The following is a 22,274-nucleotide window of genomic DNA, read 5'->3' on the forward strand; positions in this document are numbered from 1 at the left end:
TTCTAAAATCTCGTTCCACTCAAGAACATTGACTAAATATATCAAATATTCAGCCACAAGTATCTTTTCAAAACGTAGGGCCCAGCATATCTTTTAAAAAATATGCAGATTTTAATTAATAATAATTAAAAGGGCAAATTTAGGTCAAATTCTTTGCTAAGTAGGTCGATATTATTGATAAACTTTATTGGCAATCTCGTGCTCGTATTATTTTTCATATGCCTTAAGACACAATAAATTAGACCAGTGAGAACACTTATAATTTATGATTTTTACGGGCGACTTATATTGTGGGACGAAACAAAATTTGACTAAAATTGATCATTTTCAGTAAATTTTCCCAGGTAAAAGTAGAAAAAAAAATGGCCCGTTTGTGATTGTAGCAACATGATGGAAACCCATTGTTGATTCTCCTCAAAAAATTTGAAAAATAAACCCTTAAATACTTCTATAAAGCAGATAACGCGCTCCACGAAAGTATTACATCCCGAGCAACAGAAGGAAGATCTGCAGAATTGATGGTTCCATATGTCAAAAATGTCAAGTCACCAGAGTTTCCATTCCATATACACCAAAGTCTTACCTTGTGCAACTTGCAGAGCTACTGAAGGTACATCAATCTGGTCCTCGAGCAGTCTGTACACATCTACAAGCTGAAAAAACACAGTGCTGCTGTAAGATTGATGAGATCTAGTAAAGATAAGTGACTTGTTACACTTTTACAAACCTCTTGTATATGAAGTTTTGAGTCTTCAGTAAGAGCAAGAAGAAGCTGTCTACGAATTCCTTCATCAAGGAGGAAGAGACGAGTTCCATCCTTGATTGTGTCTCTGAGGTCTAATTTCTTTTCAACTTGTTGCTATCTAGACCTTTGACTGTTATAGCCAATTGTTAGACTTTATACATATAAACAGGCAAAAGAAGACGCATTTTGGTGTTTGAAAAGGGATGTGTGGGATGTTATAGAAAAAATATAAACAGAGTTCTGATACGGGAGGAAAGTACTAAAGTGAAAGCAGGGTTGCTGCTCATCTTTGCCACATTCTTTCTGCTGCGGCAGTCTTTGGCAAAGTGGTCAGTTTTGCCACACTTGTAGCATTCGCCTTCAAATTTCTTTGCAGGCTGCTTTCCCTTCCCTTTATCCTTTTGACTTGGGCGAGGGCGTTTGTTGGAGGGACCCCGCCCCGTTCCAACAGATTGGCCTTGCCTTCAAGTGGGCTAAAACCCTAGCCTTTTGTTCGCTTTTGCGCACATCAGCCTCAATGCACAATTTCACGATCAAGTCTTCAAGAGTCATCTCCTTTCGCTTGTGTTTGAGATAGCTCTTGAATTCCTTCCAACTAGGAGGAAGCTTGTCAATGATCGTGCACCTTAAGAATTTATCGGGCAAGGTCATCCCTTCAGCCACTAGTGCGTGCATGATCATTTGGAGCTCTTGAACTTGCTCCATGATGGGTCGAGAGTCGACCATCTTGTAGTCCATAAATTTGGATGCTACACCTTTTTCAGTACCTGCAGCATTATCTATGCGGTACTTTCTTTCTAGGCTTTCCCACATCTCTTTTGATGTGGTTACAACGGAGTATACATTATACAAACTATCATCTAAAGCACTTAGAATGAAATTTTTACAAAGATAATCTCCTTTTCTCCAAGCTTCATAGTCCATCATGACTTCGAGCCTAGTCTCTTGATCGCTTGGCGCGGGCAGCTCGTTTTCCATGAGGAAGTTGGCGACGCCCAATGTTGTCAAGTAGAACAACATCTTTTGGTACCACCTTTTGAAGTCAGATCCTCCAAACTTTGGTGGTTTCTCTGCAGGTGGCATTATTCTTGGTACTAAAGGTGCCGAACTTGGTCCATGGAAGGAACCAATTCCGTTGCCCCCGAAGGAGCCAACAACGTGGTTGGGCATAGAGCCCCCACTATTCATGTTGGGCATAGAGCCCGCCATGGTCGTACCAACCCCGAAGGGACTAGCACCCGCATGAGACCCGAAGGCCCCAGCATTCGCTTGAGACCCGAAGGCCCCAGCACTCGTGTGAGACCCGAAGGCCCCAGCACTCGTGTGAGACCCGAAGGCCCCAGCACTTGATCCATTAAAGGATCCGAAGGAACCACTAAAAGTGGAACTAACTGATCCACTCGAGGTGGATCCACCAGTGTGCCCAAGGGGGTTAACAAACTCCCAAGGGGTTGTTGATGAAGATGGATAGCGCCCGTGAGTGGGCATCATCGTCGGAATCGACGACGTGTTGACAGGTCCAGTGGTCGCCATGGTGGATGGAGTTACAGCGGCGGTGGTAGCAGCGACTGTGTTGGCTTCGGTCGACATCTCCAGCAAAAGGTGTTTAAAGTTTCGAAAGTTTTAGTTCAGATTATGGTCCAAATCCTTCAACGGCAAGTATATCTCGTCTTGCGATTGTTGGGGATAATGCTGGAATTACAAGAGATAAACAATACCGGGCGTAATACAACCTAAGAAGGAAGAACTAAAACTGAGAATTACAAAGAATTCGAAACTATGAGCTGGAAATAAACTTAGCCGAGTCGAGGAGTCCTCTTTCCGCAAGACGAGATAGGCCCCGGTAGTGCTTTCGGTTTGCCGTGTCGTCCCCAAAGATAAAATGGCTACGTCTCTGGTGAAGCAGCACCGCAATCAACAGAGCTCCGGCGAACTGGAGGAGAGGGCAGAGCTTCGGGAAGGAATACTATGCAGAGAGTATGATGCTTGTGATTATGTTGTTCTATATTATGCTCTGTGTTCCTAATGCAAGGAATGACTGGCCTATTTATAGGCTTGGTCCACTGCAGGGGTCAACTCAGCCTTGATGGTTGTCATCATGGCTCATTATGGCGGGGTTGTAACCGCCGGCCGTTACGAGTTTGAAAGCTGGAGTGGTCGACTTTGAATCTAGACGTGGTACACGCCCTAGTTCAACCGTCACATGTGGACTTCGACTTGATCAAGACTCTGATCAAGCCATCGCTCAAGGCGCAACAGGTCGAGTTGATCAGGCTACTGAAGCCATCGCTCAAGGCGCAGCAGGCCGAGTTGATCAAACTGATGATCAGGGCGCAGCATGTCAAGTTGATCAGGCTGTTGCCCAAAACTTAGGTGGTCCAAAACATTAAGTCTGGATCCAGAGACAAGCCCAAGCCCAAAGACCAATTGCCAAGATCCAAGTCCAAGACCAAGGGTACGGCTCGGCTCGGCGCGCGTGTTCGCGCGCGTGGGCTCTTTCACCCATCTTAGTCCACGATAATTACTAAGTGTAATAAGTCACTTAGTAAATACACATTTAAAGATGTGTCTCATCTCCTATGTGGGATAATTAACACTTGTTAATTACTCCCTACACTTTCAACTCCTAGCTTTATCAAAAGCTACAATGTGACCAACTTTAATCCACTATTTCTCACTCACCGAGAATCGGATTTGAGAAAGTGAATATACTACGGTCATTTACGCGGAACGTAGATCGACGCTATATCATTTAATTCTCCAAAATTAAATGTCTCGTCACATTTATTATTCGTCAAACATTGTTGACCGGACATCTTAAATCAAGATTCCAACACAACCCTCCTTATTCTCAACCAATCTAACTATCCTATCATGTTTTTTCGAAACCTTAATTCCAATGCTAATTTGTTTTCGTTTCATCAATACACGTCGCCTATTCCGCCACCTACTTCTTTGGTACGCGTCTCATCACTTTCTTATAATTATTTGATTGCATGTAAGATATTTTTTGTAAATTGGTGACAATATACTCATATTTACGTTCAATCTACTCATATTTTATTATAAAATTATAAAATGGGATTGGATATCCAAAATTTTCAGGTCAAGTACCCACAAGCAAAAGATGAGATTATCGAATTGGAGAAGACGTTGAGAAGTGCAGTGATGAAGGACAACCGGACGGTGATAATCACGAATCTAAACGCAGCGTGGACGGAACCAAATTCCGTCTTCGATCTATTTGTGGAGAGCTTCAAGATCGGAAATGGAACGGCGCACCTCTTGGATCACTTAGTGGTCTACGCGTTCGACAAGACAGCGTACGAGCGTTGCAAGGCAACGACGCACCTCCACTGCTACGCTGTCACGACGGAGGGCGTAGACTTCTCCGGCGAGGCGTATTTCATGAGCGAGGATTATCTGAAGATGACGTGGCGAAAGATTGAGCTTCTGCGCACTGTTCTTGAATTGGGATACGACTTCATTTACACGGTACAAATAGTTACATCAATTATGCAATTTTACCAAACCAATTATTTGGAATCGAATAAGAGTATTATAACTTCAAATCTAATTTAACCAAATTCCAAAAAGTTGCAATTACAATGCATTATATTGTCAATTGGTGATAGGAGGAGAGGCCCATGAGTGAGACTTATATAGTGGATTAAGCTCTTTGTGTCCATCAATATGTGATATTGTTACGTTTATTTTATGTTTCAATTGCCAACAACATTTAGGATGCAGATGTAATGTGGTTTAGAAATCCATTCAAAAAAAATTTATGCGCACTGTTCTTGAATTGGGATACGACTTCATTTATACGGTACAAATAGTTACATCAATTATGTAATTTTACCAAACAAATGAAGAATATTATAAACTTCAAATCTAATTTTAACCAAATTCCAAAAAATTGCAATTACAACGCAATTTTGGAGTAGTATTTATATTGATCTTTTTTCACTTTATAACATTTAGGATGCAGATGTGATGTGGTTTAGAAATCCATTCAAAAAATTCTACGCCGATGGGGATATCGAGATGTCGTGCGACCACTACATCGCCAACTACAATGATGTGAGCAACACCGCGAATACAGGGTTGACGTACGTGAAATCCAACAACAGGACCATCGAGTTATACAAGTATTGGTACAATGCGCGGGAGTATTTCCCAGGCAAACACGACCAAGACGTGTTGAACATGATAAAGGGAAACTTGTTAGTCCACCAAATCGGGTTAGAGTTCCGTTTCTTGGATACGGCCTACTTCGGGGGATTCTGTGAACCCAACAAGGATTTGGATGAGGTGATCACCATGCATGCCAATTGCTGCATAGGCATTCAAAACAAGATGCATGATCTTACCATGATCATCCATGATTGGAAAAGGTATATGGATTTGCCATCTTCAAATAGGAATTCCACTACTACATCTTGGACCATTCCCAGAATTTGTCACTACCAAAAAAAATTTAATTGCTTTATACTAACTATATTAGACCAAGATTGGGTAATCAATATTGACAAGTTTACATGAAGTTACCAATAAGGCTATTTGACTATGAAAGTTTATCTCAACAATTTTTTTGTAACATTTATCACAATTTCATATTTAATACTTGAGCAATAAATTTTCAAACCATCGTAGTTAATATGCATGTTATACTATACGAAAATTTGTGATATGATTTAGGGCTAATGGTCGTTTACAAAACGAACTTTGCATACTTTTTTATTATGGTCTAGATTATTTGAACAATACACAACGTCCCACTCTATATCAAGGATTTAACAAATTAACTTTTGGAAACATACAATGTACTAGTTTCTATCTTAAGTCGTCTTTACCTCCGATTATGATGCAAAAGCAAAACTCTTCTATTTGTTTGCACCGCCTAGTTTTTGAGAAAATACACCAAAGTGTCATTATAAGGTGGTTTATTCAACCATTTAATTTTTGACAAATGGAAATATAAATAACTAGACATGCCAACTAATGCAAGTATTTTTAGAAGATACTTATTAAACCATTTTTATAGAATATTGCATAATCTTAATTTTTAAAATATGAAAATTGTCAATATTTTTTCTTCCTATATATAAATATATTGACACACTTATATAGTTATAATTTAATTTTTATTTTCATATTAAGTTACTAAGTAAATATACAACCTATTTAATGAATTAAAATCTTAAAAAATTTATTAAAGCACTTTTATGGAATATTGTATAATCTTAAAATATAAAAATTGCTAGTAATATTTTTTCCTCCTATGTATAAATATATTTACGTACTTAAATAGTTATAATTTAATTTTTACTTTCATACTAAGTTACTAAGTACATACTACCTCCATATTTTAAAAATAGAAACCATTTTCATTTTGGACCTGTCTCTTAAAAATAGAAATTTTAGAAATTTTCTATTTTTAGGCGTGGACCTCACAATCCACTGACACTAATTTTACTACTTTTTTTCTTCCTCTTTCTTACTTTATTCATTTTTCATTCTCTTTCTTACTTTACCATTTTTTCTCTCTTACTTTACCAATTGTGCATTAATTAGTGACACCAAGTTATATTGCCAACTTGGTGTACCAAGACCATGGAATATTTTCTCATTGAGGTGTCTCCACTAGAATATGGTTTCGCTGGCTGAGTTGTAACATTAATTTTCATTAAATACCTTAAATTTGACAACCCCCTCTCCTGAAAATTAATTATTTACGTTACCATAAATAAATGAGAGGTGAATGAAAAGTAGTATATATAAACGCAAAACTGTATAGAAAAATGCACCCTCATATATATTTATTTATCTTCTCCATAGAAAAAATAGTAGAAATAGTTAGCAAATATGAAATCGTCAAGAATGGGAAATGTGGTTATAATTTTAATAGTCCTTATAATTGCTGCTAATTACGCAACGGCGCAAATTATCGACGGTGACTATTACCCTCTTTGCATGCAAAATTGCTATGACGCTTGTAATGGTCAGAGTTACTGTGGTGACCGGTGTTATAAGTTTTGTGAAACCTATCGGAACTCACCGCCACCTCACAAATCACGCCTGATTCAATGATTTATGAAATAAACCTGTAACTTATGATGCGCATGCTCTATTACAACAATAATAAGTGCATTTTATGTGTCTTAATAACTACCTATATATTATCTATTGTAATACTTTTAATAAAACCTTACACTTTTATATTAGTCTTAATAAATAGGCGCTTTATATACACCCGTCTTATAAAAATTGATACTTTTGGAACGATATCACTTGTGAGTTTTAATACACAAGTATGAGAGAAATAGATATAAATTTTTTTTATATTGTTAGTGAAGTAAAGGATGAGAACCATCTCATTAGATAGAAAAAGATTTTCAAAAATAGAAGTGGAATATTTTTATGAGATGGACCAATATGGAAAGAGTGTCTATATTTATTGGACAAATAGAGTAGAGTAGATTTTTTTATAATTGCAAATTATTAATGCATAAAGTTTTTTTTTCTATGCACCAGCATTTTGATATATGTAAATGTATTTTGTTAGTGTTAGAAAATCGATTTGAAATACTAATAATAAATACTAAAATCAAATAACGTCGAATAGTTTAGACTATATTGGGAGTATTATAGTTTGCTTGATTAAGCTTTCAAATACTAATAATAAATACTAAATCGAATAACGTCGCATCACATCCTTATAAAGAGACTTGTACACAAATAATGAAGAAACTACTTCTATTTTATTCTAGTATATCACCCGTGCGATCCATTATATTTCATTCAAGATTTATAATACTATTATAAAACTATTTATTAAAATTAGTCTATAAATATTAATTAAAAATCTGCAAAAACTACAAACACGCATCAACAATAAACACACATCAGCAATATACTGATATAGTACTCCATAATTGACAACATTTAATAGTTCAATAGTGTAATCATACCATCAAAAAATTATTTTAAAAAAAGTAGTTAAGATTTATCAAGATTCAAGAACACTACGGCGTATTTTTTTATAATAAAGTTATAGAAATATTTTACCATGAAATTTTGGTAATAAACATTATAAGCATATATAACACACATACATCATTAAAGTAAACCAAACAGATTTCAGCCTGCATTGGGCCATGAAGATGCACTAAATAAGAAACCAAACACTAGTACTGGTTAGCAGTCATTAAATAGGAGCATCAATCCGATTGTTTCAATCGAAATACCAAAATCAACACTTCAGAGGAGCATCGATCCTGTTGTCTATCATTTTAGCAGGACTTCGATCGAAATACCAATCAGAAAAGGCTTGTGAAATAGTCTGCAAACATACAAGAAATTTAAGTAATTGATGTCTTCCTACCTTGAAATGAAATAAATATACTAAAAGAGGGACTCCGATTTACATTTAATTATTTTAAAAACATATATACTACCCTCGTCCACAAAAAAAATCTTGGTGGTAGATTTTAATGAAAACTAGATAAAAATTAGTTTGGATAGAAACAGACCAAAATAGTGAAATTAGACCTGTTTTCGTGAACAGAGATGGTAATCAGAAGAGTTACCTTATCTTGCAGTCTGTAGGATGCTGCACTCCAAGTAGCCGGAACAAAATCATGAGCATAGCAAGAGCTTAAAAAGAGCCCTCTTGATGGAATGTCTTGAATTTCATTTATTGCATCTAAAAGTGCACCCCCATAATCTGTAATTAAATTTGACATAAATCAGATTTCATTTAAATTTTGCATCATAGTATAATATTACTATAGTTTTGTAAGGAATTAAAAATACTACTACACCTTTTACAAGTTGCATTTGGGATGGTGTGCATCTAGTGAGATCAGGACAAGGAGGATGAGATGGATCAAGTGAATTATTGATGCAAGTAGTGTTCCACCCATCAAGCTCAGGAGGATTTGGTCTCACCAAATGTTGTAGCTGATGTAATTTTATGTGACAAAAAATAAAATTGTTTAACCCAAATATTTCTTTAATTCTTCTCAATTTGTTCTATTATACTAAAATTACCTGAAATGTATCAAAAATGGGGTTCAATAAGAAGAGTGGTGTCTGAACATCTCCAACCACATATTCTGGAAATAGGCACTGCAAAACATTATCCAACAAATAAATAAATCGTCTTTTAACTCTTAATATAAACAATACCCCATCCATGTTCCCCAAAAGTCGAGATTTTGGAACGACACAAGTTTTAATACGAAATCAGTAAAGTACATATAGGACTAGAAACATACAAAAAGTGAATGGTGAGACCTATATATATCCTCAGTAGTGTAATGATACTATGGTTTAAAAAGATTCCAAAATTGATATCGTGGGACTATTTTTTATGGAAGGAGACACTATTTTTTATCAGATATATTATATACATGCATATCTAGTACTACCTTCACTTACCAAACTTGCATTCATTTTGGAGGTGCATGACTTGGGCAATGCATCGATCATATTCTACATATAAGAACAAAAAGCAAATGTCAATTGTGCAAGGAAAGAATACATAAAAATAATATTGAGATGTGTAATTAAATATTTCTCGTTGAAATACAGTACATGGAAATCAATAATATGTGCGAAACCCCCTTCTCTTCTGTTGGCATCAGGTAAATCTTTTCTGTTTTTAGATAAACACAAAAAGGTTTAATGATGGCAGCCAATATAAGTATATATGAACTACTATAATTCAAGTAATTTACCCAAAAAAACATGAAATTTAATTAAATTGTGGTTTGTCCTGTAAACCAAAAATCAGACGGAAGACTATAAAGCTTGGATTTGTTCGCATTTAAAATGAGGAATAATTCGGTCTCATACACATGTAGTTGTTTTACACTCATAGTCATTGTTTTTTATATTCATTGAAGATGTCATTTAGTTCACCAGCAGACGCATATGTATGATTTATTATCAGTTGTCATATCATATCCAATTGCACTATAAAATTTTGTCTTGCGAACAAATCCAAATTTTAATGATTTTTCAACTATTGCGCAAATAAATTTAGATTGAAAATCTCACGCTCGAATGAAGAAACCAGATTGCGACAAACATTTCACTCTCTTAGCATCAGGTATAAGTGCTCGGTACCGATCACAAAGTAATATAGCAGCTAGTGCACCAGCCGAACCACCGGCAAGAATAGCCTGTAAATTTAATCAACATTTAGGTAAGAGATTTTTTATTAGCATATTACTTCTACGATTTTGTCAAAATTATATATAGGGATAATAAATCTATAGTGATTAAAAACTCATAAGTAAATAATCATACATTTTCTGTTTTTTTCATTCCTTTTACGTTCAACAGCTCATCCATTACCGCAGTAAAAACTCTTAATCCCCTAAGTTCCACAATGTGTCCCTGTCAATATAAATTAGATTTATTAGGAAACATACGCTATTATGGAGTCGGAATTTCAAATAATCAATTAAATAATAATGCAATGATATTATGGTATGACTTACATTATCATCTCTTTGAGCATCTCCCATGAATGACCCACCATCACAATATCGGATGAAAACTCTATTCCAATTATAAAAGTCTGAGATATTTAAATTTGCTGTTAAATTGCTAAAATAATCATAGAATTTTGTTATATTCTGATTTGTTGCGCAATTTTGAAAATCTCCTATAAAATTCAAGAAGTTTGGATTTGTTCTCAATTATATTGTTCATATTTTCAATCAAACGACATGCTTTCATTATGAATAATCGGCGGTGGTGTCCAATACGATTTTTTTTACTATCATTTTCAATATCAGATACATCTTCACACAAAAAAATAATCACGAGATATTTTGAGAACAAAATTGCGGGTTGGAACAAAATTTGATCAAACACCGTGATTTTCCAACAATTACCTCCAGTTTCAACCTTAAACAATGATAAATCTCAATAAAAACACAAATTTGAAATAGTATGTTACCTGGATTAATTGATTGATCCGAAGATAAAATTCCTTCAAAATTTTGAGGTGGGATGTTAGTTGTACTGCCAAGATCTTTCCCAATTCTGTATTGGCAAATATTAAGACCACACCATCCACCACCCTTACAAAATAATAAAACATCAGTTAATTCAAAAATAGGGAACTTTTATTTTAAAAAATAATTCATCAAAGTAATACAAGTCAAACCATTAACATGATAATCCAATTATTAGCTCCATCGCCAAATCCTGGATCAAAATGGTAACCTCCTGGAGTCCCATCTATACAAACTACGATGGGAAATGTAAAATTTAATTAATTAGCAACCTATTTTTAATTTAATAAATAAATAAACTTTAGAGTGGTTTGTCTTATATATATACTTGCGAGCTTTTCTTGTGCTTTATCAATTATCGTAAGAGGCACCATCTGGCCATTGACTTGGGCTATTATTGAAGCAAGGAGCGCGAGACCAAGATATATTGTCACGCAAGACGTGGTTTGCCCATGTATCTCACTTCTCACAGTCATTTTCTGTGTACAAAAAATCAACACCCAGGATATGAACATCATCGTGGATTATACCCAAAATAACATATAATACTGAAATATAATTACATATACCACGTATAATCACTTGTTAAGAGACAATAATTAAGAAAACAAGTTAGGTATTATGTATTAATGACAAATTTAAATACAACAGAATAAGTTAAAAAAAATCTCCAAAATCGTGAGAACCAATTACACAGATGAGACATTTGATGGGCAATAGTATTGAAAAATGTATTACAGAGTTTAGTACATCTATTTGTGTATAATGAGTCGATTGTGTATTACAGAGTTTAGTACATCTATTCATGATCTAAAAATACCAGGTCTATTAAGATAAAATTTAAGATAATGTATAAAATATACCCTTAGTAGTTAGTAGTTCTGGTACATGATGTATAGATTCTTACCAATTGTGACTACTTTATGTCATTTTTGTTTATATAACCCCAAGATAGATGAGCTATCTACCCTACCAAACTACCCCTCCTGATTTGGGCCTTCGACGAATTTAAGCATAATTAAATAATCCGTAACTAATCTATGCTATAAGTCAATATATTTGATTATATTAATTGTGACTACTGATTATGTTGTAAACACAGTCGAAAAAATATTAAAAAAACAATGAATTGATGTAAAAGAAATGTACAAAAACAAAATAAAAAAATCCAAATCCAAAAAAAAAAACTACAAGAACAATGAGTAGTTATCTATAGAAGAAATCTACACAATAAAAAATCCAAATCCAAAAATAACTACAAAAACAATGAGTAGGTATAGAAGAAATCTATAAAAACAAAATCGAAAAAAAAATCCGAATAATAAAGCATCGATAAAAACAAAATCGAACAAAAAAATATAAATAATAAAAAATCTATAAAAACAATGAGTAGCTATAGAAGAAATTCACAAAAAAAATACCTGATTGATAAAAAATCAACAAAAACAAAATCAAAAAAATCTGAAATAATAAAAAATCAACAAACACAAAATTAAAAAAAAATACCTGAATAATAAAATGTCCATAAAAACAATAAATTGTTGTAAAAGAAATATACAAAAAACACAATAAAAAGAATTCAAATCCAAAAAAACTACAAAAACAATTAGTAGCTATAGAAGAAATCTACAAAAACAAAATCGAAAAAAAATCTGAATAATAAAAAATCAACAAAATCAAAATCAAAATAAAATCTGAATAATAAAGCATCAATAAAAACAAAATCGAACAAAAAAATCTATAAAAACAATGAGTAGCTATAGAAGAAATTCAAAAAAAAAATCAAATAAAAAATCTGAATGATAAAAAATCAACAAAAACAAAATAAAAAAAATCTGAAAAAATAAAAAATCAACAAAAACAAAATAAAAAAAATCTGAAAAAATAAAAAATCAACAAAAACAAAATAAAAAAAACGTGAATAATAAAAAGTCTATAAAAACAATGAATTGCTGTAAAAGAAATATACAAAAACACAATAAAAAATCCAAATCCAAAAAAAAAACTTCAAAAACAAAATCAAAAAGCGGGGAGAGTGAAGACGGTAAAGGGAGAGGGGGAGTGGAGGGGTAGACGTGGAGGGTTACTTTAGTCAAAGGCATTAGTATCGGGTTCCAAAAAACGAGACAGATATACAATCGCATCCATTCACTAGAATCACTACGATTGCATATCACGAAAGAAGAACTAATTTTGGTCGAGCAGATTAAAAACACAGGCCACACAGATGAATTAATTTGTTTACCCAAGGGTTGGCTACCAAACTGATGTTAAGGCCTAATAATTTTGCTACTTTGGAATTATTAGGTCTCTACCAAACAAGCACTAACAATTAATGATTTTTTCTGAATAAAGTAATTTTTTCCTGAATGAAGATTATCTTAATTGCAGATCTGAAACCAACTACTACTAAAGTCAATAATGCAGTGACTACCACACATTCGCAATAGCTCAAGTAAGAAAAAATAGAAAAAAATTATAATTGGGATGTAATATCATTATACACGTGATGTACTAGTATAATTCAGATCAATCATTGTTTCACTTATTTCTTATTCAGATAAGAAAAACAAATTCTAGTGGAGAATGAACAATGCTAACACAAGAAGTAAAAAATCAGTGAGGGCTATCCTAATATAATTTGTTCAAAAGAAAGCTACAGTGTTTAAAACACAAAGTATTGTAAAGACACCAGACAAACCAAAAATCATCCATTAACCAAAATGAAAGTGAGGTTTTTTGAAGTTTATATTAAAGTGAAGTTAAATTTTTGAAATCAACATTTGTAACCAATTTCTGCAGTGAAACATGAATAAAGACAATAGAAGAAAAATAAGCAGACGAAGATAGAAAATTGTGAGAAGTGCTTACCTTCAAAACACCCAACTTCAGCTGCAAGCAAGTAAAATAACTTGTTAGTCACATATTACATCTGTTTTCAAAGAAACAATAAATAAAGAGAAATAGATGAATATGTAATTCGTTTGATTTTTAAGTTTGCAAATTTTAAATTAGAAAATACTTGTTATTTTAGTCACTCTGTCATGTAAAAGTGAAGCTTATGTAATCTGGATGAAATTTGAAAATAAATTAGGAAAAGAGAGAAAGAAATCACAGATTGGATCTCTTTGGACTATGACATGAACAAATTACCGAGAAAAATACAAAGTAATTCAAAATTCATAGATAAAATTTCAATACTCCACGAGCAGAATGGCGAGTAAGGTGGGGCATAAGAAACAGAAATCCAAATAAAAAACAGACAAAACATGCAAATTAACTAGAGATCTGAAACATGCAGTCACCTAGAATAAACGCTAGAGCTACAGAAACGGCACTGAAGAAAGGACGAGGCAAAGAGATTTTAAAAGATGCTGTGTAAATTTTCTTCTCTTGACTGGTTTTGCAGAGGGGACTTGAGACGAACGGAGATAAGAAGAAGAGACGAAAAAAAAAACGAGAAGCTGAAATTGCAATTCCAGATCTACCTAATTCCAGAGAAAATGACGCTATTTGGGGGCGAAGCAGTGGTGTAGACTCCAATGGCAGAGAAGGGAGAGAGAGACGTTAGGGTTGCTCCAATTTGAAAATGAGAGATAGAGAAGGCAGAGTAGAGAGACGTTAGGTTGATTAAATGAAAAAGGAAATTAAATGAAAAAGGAAACGTTAGGCTGTGCTTTATAAAATACAAAGAGAAAGTATAGATTTGTTGGGACAATGAATTAGTTCTCAGTTTGACTTATTAAATTTCGGATTTGTTTAATGAATTTTAGCATTTGTTGGGACAATGAATTAGTTCTCAGTTTGCATTTTTTTACGTAGTTAAATGATTGTCTAAAGTCTGATTAATATGTTAATTTATTTTAAAAAAGTGTTTCTCCCAAATGTTATTTTAAGATCGGAATAAAGTCAAGTTCAGGACTTAAGCAAACGGGGTGACTTTCTTCCTAAATAATGAGCTATGCTTCATGTACATGTTTTATGAGAAAATATATTTTCTCTGTCCCATTCAAGATGTTCGCATTTTCTTGTTAGTTTGTCTCACTCAAGATTTCCACTTTTTATATTTGGAAATAAATATTTTTCTATCTCATCTATGATCTCTCATTAAAATATTCAACAATATTTTTCTCTCTACTTACTCCACTTAACCACTCTTTCTAAAATCTCGTTCCACTCAAGAACATTGACTAAATATATCAAATATTCAGCCACAAGTATCTTTTCAAAACGTAGGGCCCAGCATATCTTTTAAAAAATATGCAGATTTTAATTAATAATAATTAAAAGGGCAAATTTAGGTCAAATTCTTTGCTAAGTAGGTCGATATTATTGATAAACTTTATTGGCAATCTCGTGCTCGTATTATTTTTCATATGCCTTAAGACACAATAAATTAGACCAGTGAGAACACTTATAATTTATGATTTTTACGGGCGACTTATATTGTGGGACGAAACAAAATTTGACTAAAATTTATCATTTTTCAGTAAATTTTCCCAGATAAAAGTAGAAAAAAAATGGCCCGTTTGTGATTGTAGCAACATGATGGAAACCCATTGTTGATTCTCCTCAAAAAATTTGAAAAATAAACCCTTAAATACTTCTATAAAGCAGATAACGTCTCTCCATAGATTGACCACCTCATTTACTTACATTATGGTATTTCTATATACAGAAAATTGATGTTTATGTACAAATGTTAATTAAACTGATATACACCCTGCAACAAAAAGAAAACATGAGATTCTAGGCAGGGAGAAGTAATAAAATACCAAAAGATGAGCTCATCTCTCGGATAACACTGACGCGCTCCACGAAAGTATTACATCCCGAGCAACAGAAGGAAGATCTGCAGAATTGATGGTTCCATATGTCAAAAATGTCAAGTCACCAGAGTTTCCATTCCATATACACCAAAGTCTTACCTTGTGCAACTTGCAGAGCTACTGAAGGTACATCAATCTGGTCCTCGAGCAGTCTGTACACATCTACAAGCTGAAAAAACACTGTGCTGCTGTAAGATTGATGGGATCTAGTAAAGATAAGTGACTTGTTACACTTTTACAAACCTCCTGTATATGAAGTTTTGAGTCTTCAGTAAGAGCAAGAAGAAGCTGTCTACGAATTCCTTCATCAAGGAGGAAGAGACGAGTTCCATCCTTGATTGTGTCTGTGAGGTCTAATTTCTTTTCAACTTGTTGCTGTCTAGACCTTTGACTGTTATAGCCAATTGTTAGACTTTATACATATAAACAGGCAAAAGAAGACGCATTTTGGTGTTTGAAAAGGGATGTGTGGGATGTTATAGCAAAAATATAAACAGAGTTCTGATACGGGAGGAAAGTACTAACGTGAAAGCAGGGTTGCTGCTCATCTTTGCCACATTCTCCTTTGCTAGAATAATTAGATTCTCAAGTCGTTTCCACTGGAAAACGCCGTCTTTAAACAAAACCTGACAAATCAAACACAAGTGTCTAATACTCCTACAAAATACATCTGAGGTGACGAGAACTCAATCCAAGTAAAATAATTGCAAATACATAGACCCAAAGGGACAGGAAACCATGGCATCTATGGAAGAAAGTTGAGAGATACCTGAATAAGACGTTCGCGTAATGCAGGATTGGGATCCGTGAGGAGGCGTTTTGCCACGTAAGGATAGGCGACCTGGTCGCATCAGATGACATGAATAAACACAACCAACAATTGGGAGATAATGATGCCTACTAGTACTAGTCAATTATGAGGAATAATAACAAACAAATTATTTTTGAATCCTTTAATCAGTCACAGTATGAGTAATAGTACTAGTAAGTGATTTTCTCTCTATCCTACTGTTTAATACAGCAACAGGAGCTGAAAGAATATTCCAATTTCACTAACTCTAACATGCCACATCAGACTCCAAAGTGATATAAGGTGAAATGGAAAGTTCACCCTCCAAATAAGGTACGCTATAGAAAGAAAGAGTAATCTATAGTTAAAAATATATCACCTCTAAAAATTTGAAATCGCGCTGTAGGGTGAAGCAAATTCCTTCTTGGGTCAATAAAGAGCGAATAACAAGAGAGAACCTCTCTGGAATGCGAATAGGATAATTGTACACTAGCTGATTGAACTTTCCTGAAAGAAATACAACAAAGTCAGTGAGAGAGATAAAGAAAGAAAAAAAATTCAAATAACATATTGGTAAGAATAGATAGGGAGCACATGAAAGAAATTTGAACTAACAGCTAGTAAGGAAAAGAAAAAGAAAATATCGGCAATAAACATGTGTAATACAGTCAATTATGATGACAGATATTAGATGGTTGCCATAATTATATGTGAAATAGTGCTTATTTTCTTGTGACCATTTTGCCCTCATACATACAAGTTCCTTTATGCATAAAATTCAGCACTAACTAACTAAAGACCAACATTAATCCTAAATGTGACCCAGAAGCAATTGCAAAAATCTGAAGAAGATGAATTCAATATATACATCTTGACTACACACTTGCACAAATCCTTTCACAGAAATATGAGAAGCGAAAGTTGAATAATTATCAAGCACAAAACAGAAATAACTAACTACCTGTAACACTTCTGAAATTAAAGTCAGATAGCCCTTTCCCAACAGAATTTTGCCAGATTGCTTCCAAAGCTGGAACTATGGGGGAGACATCAGTTCCACTAGCTAGAAAACCGAGCCTGGTAAAATCATTGGCCATCTCAGCATAATCTTCATTTACAGCATGGACGACAGCATCTATAAGAATCTGTTTATTTTGCTGCAACAGTAATAAAATGCAAGTGAGTTACAGAAGCTCGGTTGTAGAAGTTGGCAATTGCCAAATAAGGGAAAAATATGAAAAAAGAGGAGGGAGGGACACTAATATAGGGATTGAAGACTTGGCAATGAAAAAGGATAACTAATTGCGAAAATGGGGGGTCAACATGGGAGGGGGGGGCACTGCGAAAGGGTTAGTTTTTAGAATGACTGGAACATTCAGCATCTAATTAACATTTTCTACCCCCAAATATCAACTCAGTGCACATGGGTAATAAAATTGTGGAGAGCTTTAATTAGGTTTCTGAACATATATGCATTCATATTTTAGGGTATCCTTGTGGTTTCTACTTTGAAAAGGATATAACATAAACCAATAAACCTTACAAGACTACTATCAAGACAAACAAATATAACTATCATTGGCAGACATTCTGCCAAAGCTTAGCACATCAGATGGAAAGCTAAATTTACGTCATGTTATTTATTCAATATTGCTAAACAATTATCACCTGACTGAGAACAGCCACATTTCCAAAGTCGACATAAGCAATACGTCCATCGCGCATGGCAAAGATATTTCCAGGGTGTGGATCCCCGTGAAATAGACCGAATTCTAACAATTGCCGGAGTGCAGCACTCACTCCAACAGTCAGAAACCCATTCACATTAATTCCTTCATCCTTAATAGCCTGTCTCAAACAAGTTTCATCGTTAAAGGCACATGCCAAAAGCTTACTTCTGATACCTAGATTGAGTTAAGTACCTGGGGGTCCGTGCATCGAATTCCATCAATCCACTCCATGACCAACACGCGTGGACCACTAAGTTGCTTATAAACACCAGGAATTTTAACTGTAGGGTCATTCTTGAAATTCTCTAGGAAATCCTCAATGTTACGGGCTTCCTAATAGAATTGCAAAGAATGTTTCATGATAACTAATTATCCATAGAAAACTGTTCAATTTCATATGAAGCTAAGAGTAGATAATCCTACCAGGGTATAATCAAGCTCCTCCAACAGCTTCTCACCAAATTCATCCACTATAAGCTCTGCATTACAACCCAGTTTTTGCAGGCTGATGCCATTCAAGAACGATGCTAGAGTACGAAAAAGGAAAAGATCTCTATAAATGATGGGCTCTATCTCAGGCCTTTGTACCTACAAGAGCCGAGAACAAACTGATTTTAAAACATGGTTGTCTGAGCAAAGTGATTAAATTTTGAAATGGACAGCAGGATCACACATACTTAGATAAAAAGTAAAAACTCATTTCCCCCCATGTGTTAATATGTCCTTTAGTAACCAAGGCATAAGTCACATAACTTCGGCCACTTGACTAAAATTCATCACGTATTTAAACCCGTAAAAAGAAAATATCAAGAGGAATCTTCTGTGGCAGGCTGATAGACTTGACTATACCTCCACTTATTCTCAAAAAGTAACTTAAAGTACCAGAATAACAGTTAGGTACTTGTAAAAGTTTCCTGAATTACATCATTAACCAAATCTTATATTTTTAGCATTGCACTGATAAGAAAACATATCAGGATATATTACTCCACAACACCAACAGAAGACATAGAACCAACTACATGTAATATAATTCATAGAAGCAGAGAGATGAAAATCAGTTACTTAGCACTTGAAACCTTAATAGCAACATCCTCGCCAGATGATCGGAGAGTGGCTCGATAAACTTGGCCCAAGCTAGCCGCTGCAATTGTCTGTGAAGAAATTTTGCTGAAAACCGCCTCAAGAGGTTGACCTAGCTCCTCCTCTATAATGCCAAAAGCTACCTAGCAATGTCCTGATGATGGGTTGCTCAAAGAAAAAAATATGAAAGATATTCAACATGAAAAGGACATTAAGGTACCTGATTAGGAAAAGGGGGAACATCATCTTGAAGGATGCATAATTCATTCATGTAATCCTCTCTAATAATATCAGGCCTATTAGCAAGCACCTTTTTACAATGAAAAACAAAAAAGAAGATGAATGTCAAATGAAAAGATCAAAAACTGCTTTAACATGCAATTTAGCTTAGATTTAAGTCAGAGAATTTGTTATAAAGAACGGTTGTACGATCATCAAATCGCAAAAAGGAAACGGATGTGTTGTTCGGAATCACATAACCAATGAGTAAATTGGGCCTCATAGCTCACAGATTAAACATTTTACAGTTTTTTTATACTCTAAGATGTGATCATATTCTGCCAAAACAAATCATCTATTCACGTCTATTAGCCTATCGAACCTAGGGAAAAGGAAACACCTGTCCAACTTTGATGAAAGAAGGGCCCAAGTCACAGAGGAGATTCCTCAGTTGGCGAGCGCGGAAAGGAACAACTTCTTCATCTCGACCAACAAGAAAATCATACATCAAGGTAGACCAATAGAACCCCAAATTCCACACTATTTGGACACCGCGACCAACCAATGATAATATTGCACCTCTTGACTCCAGTACTTTACTCCTCACCTACATAAAAGTAACCAGTTTGGTTTATAAAAGAAAGCTATGGATAAAGAAGTATTACAACCGCAGTGATGGAAACCACACACTACTATATTGAATAAAGGAAAAGCCAATGCAAATTGCCTGAACTGCCTAGCTTCAGGTTTTGCTCTTCCAAAACACAATCATTTTAAAGAATTAGTAGCACTTTTAACAAATAAAAACACTTCAACAGTTCTACAAATAACAATACATTCGAAAAGATTTCCTAATGATCTCTTCAGTAAATAATTACTCAAACTGATCACCTCCTGTATTTTAAACCAAACAATGAGAATAAAAACACTTAGCACACATGATCATACACCAACAATTCGCAAGTATCAAGGTATATAGCTAAACTACGCACTGATTCAGGTGTGTACTTCCGGAAGGGAACACAAACACCGCGTTCAATATCGAGCTGGTCCAGCGCGCTGTTACTGCTTGTACCAACAAGCTTGTCGAGTTGTACCAACGAATCGCTCTTCTGAGCTCGAACGGCCGCCCGCCTTCTGCTCCTATCTATAGATGAAGACTTCCGGTTCAACTTCACATAATTCAGCTGGCTCTTTAAATAACCGATCGCCGGCGACGGCAGCGACGATGAAATGTGTGTGCAACTGGAGCAGAGTAGCTCCATGGTTAGCTCAATTTCGTTGCAGTGTAACTGGATCGAATTCAAAAGGTATGCGTCCGTGAGTGTGTATTCGGATTAGATTTCTCAAAATCGAGCGGAATTCGAAGTTTGAGGTGCAAATGGTATGGTTGTGAAGAAGAAGTAGAAGAAGAGGTGCACGGAAATGGGGTGGAGATGAGAAGGGTGTGATTCCACGAGTTATGCATTCCGGTTTGCAAGTTGTACATCGACTTTGTGATTGGAAATACAAGGACGAGAAATTAAATTATTATACCTTCAAAATACTTAGTTAATTTTGATATATCCACAAATTGAAATTGACAAGGATGCTGACTCAATTGAACTGTATGCTGCAACGCTTGTACACTTGTACGCTTTTTAATGTTTATAGTATTTATTTTATTCTTTTTATTTTATTCTAAAAACCTTAATGATGTACTAGGGTCATCCACTACGCGGCGCGCCACCGTCCCACATTCCGTCGCGGAGGGACGGAACGCTCGCGCGACGCGTTGCGGCACACCGGCCCGTCCCACGCCCGTCACGATCCCGTCCCTGCGAGACAAGAGACGGGCTGTCTCGCCACGCGACATGGTGACGTGGCGCGCCCCTGCGTCATGCGTGACGCCCACTCGCCTCCCGCGAGTGGGCGTCGTCAAGCGCTGACGCAATAAATATTTTTTTATAAAAAAAAATCGAATTTTAAAAAAATTAAAAAATGTAAACGGTAATATTACTGTTTATATCCGTTTTTCCTTTTCCTTTTATTTTTAAATTAATTTTTTTACTCTATAATTACTCATAATTCATCATCATTTCACACAACAACTACAGATCTATTCTTCCTAAATGATCTCAATTTCCTCTCCAATTTTCATCTAATATCACATCAAAAAATGTCCGGCGACGGCAACTCCGGCGGTGGAGGCTCCGGCGGGTGGGATCTCAACGCATTCGGCGATTGGGAGACTATGTACAACACACTGGGTGGTTTCGGTTCGTCGACGCCTGGCACCCAGGGTTCGGCGACGCCGGGGGTACCAACCACCCATTTTTTAGGATTTTAATTGTGTAATTTTTATTTTTAAAAATTTTAAGTTGTAATTTTTGTTTACGTTGTGTGTTTTTTAATGAAGTGTGTTTGTTTTAATATAATTGGGTTGGAAATAAAAATAAAAAATGAAATTGAATGAATAGTAATTTAAGGGACGGTTGAGGGACGGATGGTTGCAGGTTCCGTCCCTTAGTTAAGAGATGGAGTAAAAAAGTACAGTGGGGCCCTCAAATAGTAGTTTAAGGGACGATATAGAGACAACGTAGTGGATGGCCTAAGTACTCCACTATGGAGTTTTTTTACCTCCGACACTTTACCAAGTATCAATTCGATTACCAATCTATTTATTTAGTAAGACTTCAATCGAAATCTCAATCTCAATCCTCCACGACTTATGACTTAAATACCCCATTTGTGTATGTTTAAGTGAAGTATTTCTGTTTTGATTTAGATAGTAATATTTTATAAATTAATTTATAAATAATAAAGTAGGAACAAAAGATAAAAGATGATAAAGTGTAATAAAAA

At 35.0% G+C, this 22,274-nt stretch overlaps 3 protein-coding genes and 1 long non-coding RNA gene across 5 annotated transcripts; 1 reads left to right on the plus strand and 3 right to left on the minus strand.

The window, feature by feature from the left end:
* Positions 1-462: 462 nt before the first annotated feature.
* Positions 463-836, minus strand: LOC121751697. The gene is made up of 3 exons (XR_006040149.1): positions 728-836; positions 584-653; positions 463-507 (listed from the first exon to the last, which is right to left on the minus strand). It is a non-coding gene; the product is annotated as an uncharacterized LOC121751697 (long non-coding RNA).
* A 2,987-nt stretch (positions 837-3,823) lies between these two features.
* On the plus strand, positions 3,824-5,290 carry LOC121751792 (uncharacterized protein At4g15970-like). Its single transcript, XM_042146584.1, has 2 exons — positions 3,824-4,240; positions 4,730-5,290. The coding sequence occupies exons 1-2, from the start codon at positions 3,824-3,826 to the stop codon at positions 5,288-5,290; spliced, it is 978 nt and encodes a 325-aa protein (XP_042002518.1).
* Positions 5,291-7,763: 2,473 nt separating this feature from the next.
* Positions 7,764-13,685, minus strand: LOC121750785 (pectin acetylesterase 11-like). Its single transcript, XM_042145395.1, has 13 exons — positions 13,651-13,685; positions 11,108-11,258; positions 10,932-11,014; positions 10,722-10,845; positions 10,258-10,337; positions 10,064-10,153; positions 9,812-9,936; positions 9,347-9,407; positions 9,191-9,244; positions 8,801-8,878; positions 8,572-8,710; positions 8,338-8,474; positions 7,764-8,090 (listed from the first exon to the last, which is right to left on the minus strand). Exons 2-13 carry the CDS (start codon positions 11,253-11,255, stop codon positions 8,001-8,003), a joined length of 1,209 nt encoding a protein of 402 aa, XP_042001329.1. The 5' UTR covers positions 11,256-11,258; positions 13,651-13,685; the 3' UTR covers positions 7,764-8,000.
* Positions 13,686-15,359: 1,674 nt separating this feature from the next.
* On the minus strand, positions 15,360-20,928 carry LOC121752312 (protein ACTIVITY OF BC1 COMPLEX KINASE 1, chloroplastic-like). 2 transcript variants are annotated; one of them, XM_042147308.1, is made up of 14 exons: positions 20,423-20,928; positions 19,831-20,037; positions 19,432-19,521; positions 19,208-19,354; positions 18,552-18,716; positions 18,321-18,461; positions 18,067-18,246; positions 17,360-17,555; positions 16,778-16,905; positions 16,378-16,449; positions 16,134-16,234; positions 15,852-15,999; positions 15,708-15,777; positions 15,360-15,631 (listed from the first exon to the last, which is right to left on the minus strand). In XM_042147308.1, the coding sequence occupies exons 1-14, from the start codon at positions 20,693-20,695 to the stop codon at positions 15,567-15,569; spliced, it is 1,983 nt and encodes a 660-aa protein (XP_042003242.1). In that variant the 5' UTR covers positions 20,696-20,928; the 3' UTR covers positions 15,360-15,566. The 2 variants fall into 2 exon arrangements, with proteins under 2 accessions (XP_042003242.1, XP_042003243.1); XM_042147309.1 differs by lacking the exon at positions 15,360-15,631 and having other exon boundaries at positions 15,731-15,788.
* Positions 20,929-22,274: the final 1,346 nt, after the last annotated feature.

Source organism: Salvia splendens, chromosome 10, assembly GCF_004379255.2.
Source record: "Salvia splendens isolate huo1 chromosome 10, SspV2, whole genome shotgun sequence".
Lineage (NCBI taxonomy): Eukaryota > Viridiplantae > Streptophyta > Magnoliopsida > Lamiales > Lamiaceae > Salvia > Salvia splendens.

Excerpts from the sequence above, each read along its gene's own strand:
- LOC121751792 (XM_042146584.1), top strand. The coding sequence starts at position 3,824 with ATGGGATTGGATATCCAAAATTTTCAGGTCAAGTACCCACAAGCAAAA. Across the intron at positions 4,241-4,729 it reads GATACGACTTCATTTACACG|GATGCAGATGTGATGTGGTT; the intron begins GTACAAATAGTT and ends TATAACATTTAG.
- LOC121750785 (XM_042145395.1), bottom strand. The coding sequence starts at position 11,255 with ATGACTGTGAGAAGTGAGATACATGGGCAAACCACGTCTTGCGTGACA. Across the intron at positions 10,338-10,721 it reads GGATCAATCAATTAATCCAG|ACTTTTATAATTGGAATAGA; the intron begins GTAACATACTAT and ends TAAATATCTCAG. Across the intron at positions 9,408-9,811 it reads TCTGGTTTCTTCATTCGAGC|AAAAGATTTACCTGATGCCA; the intron begins GTGAGATTTTCA and ends ATCTAAAAACAG.
- LOC121752312 (XM_042147308.1), bottom strand. The coding sequence starts at position 20,695 with ATGGAGCTACTCTGCTCCAGTTGCACACACATTTCATCGTCGCTGCCG. Across the intron at positions 20,038-20,422 it reads GGAAGTACACACCTGAATCA|GTGAGGAGTAAAGTACTGGA; the intron begins GTGCGTAGTTTA and ends ACTTTTATGTAG. Across the intron at positions 16,235-16,377 it reads TACGCGAACGTCTTATTCAG|GTTTTGTTTAAAGACGGCGT; the intron begins GTATCTCTCAAC and ends TTGATTTGTCAG.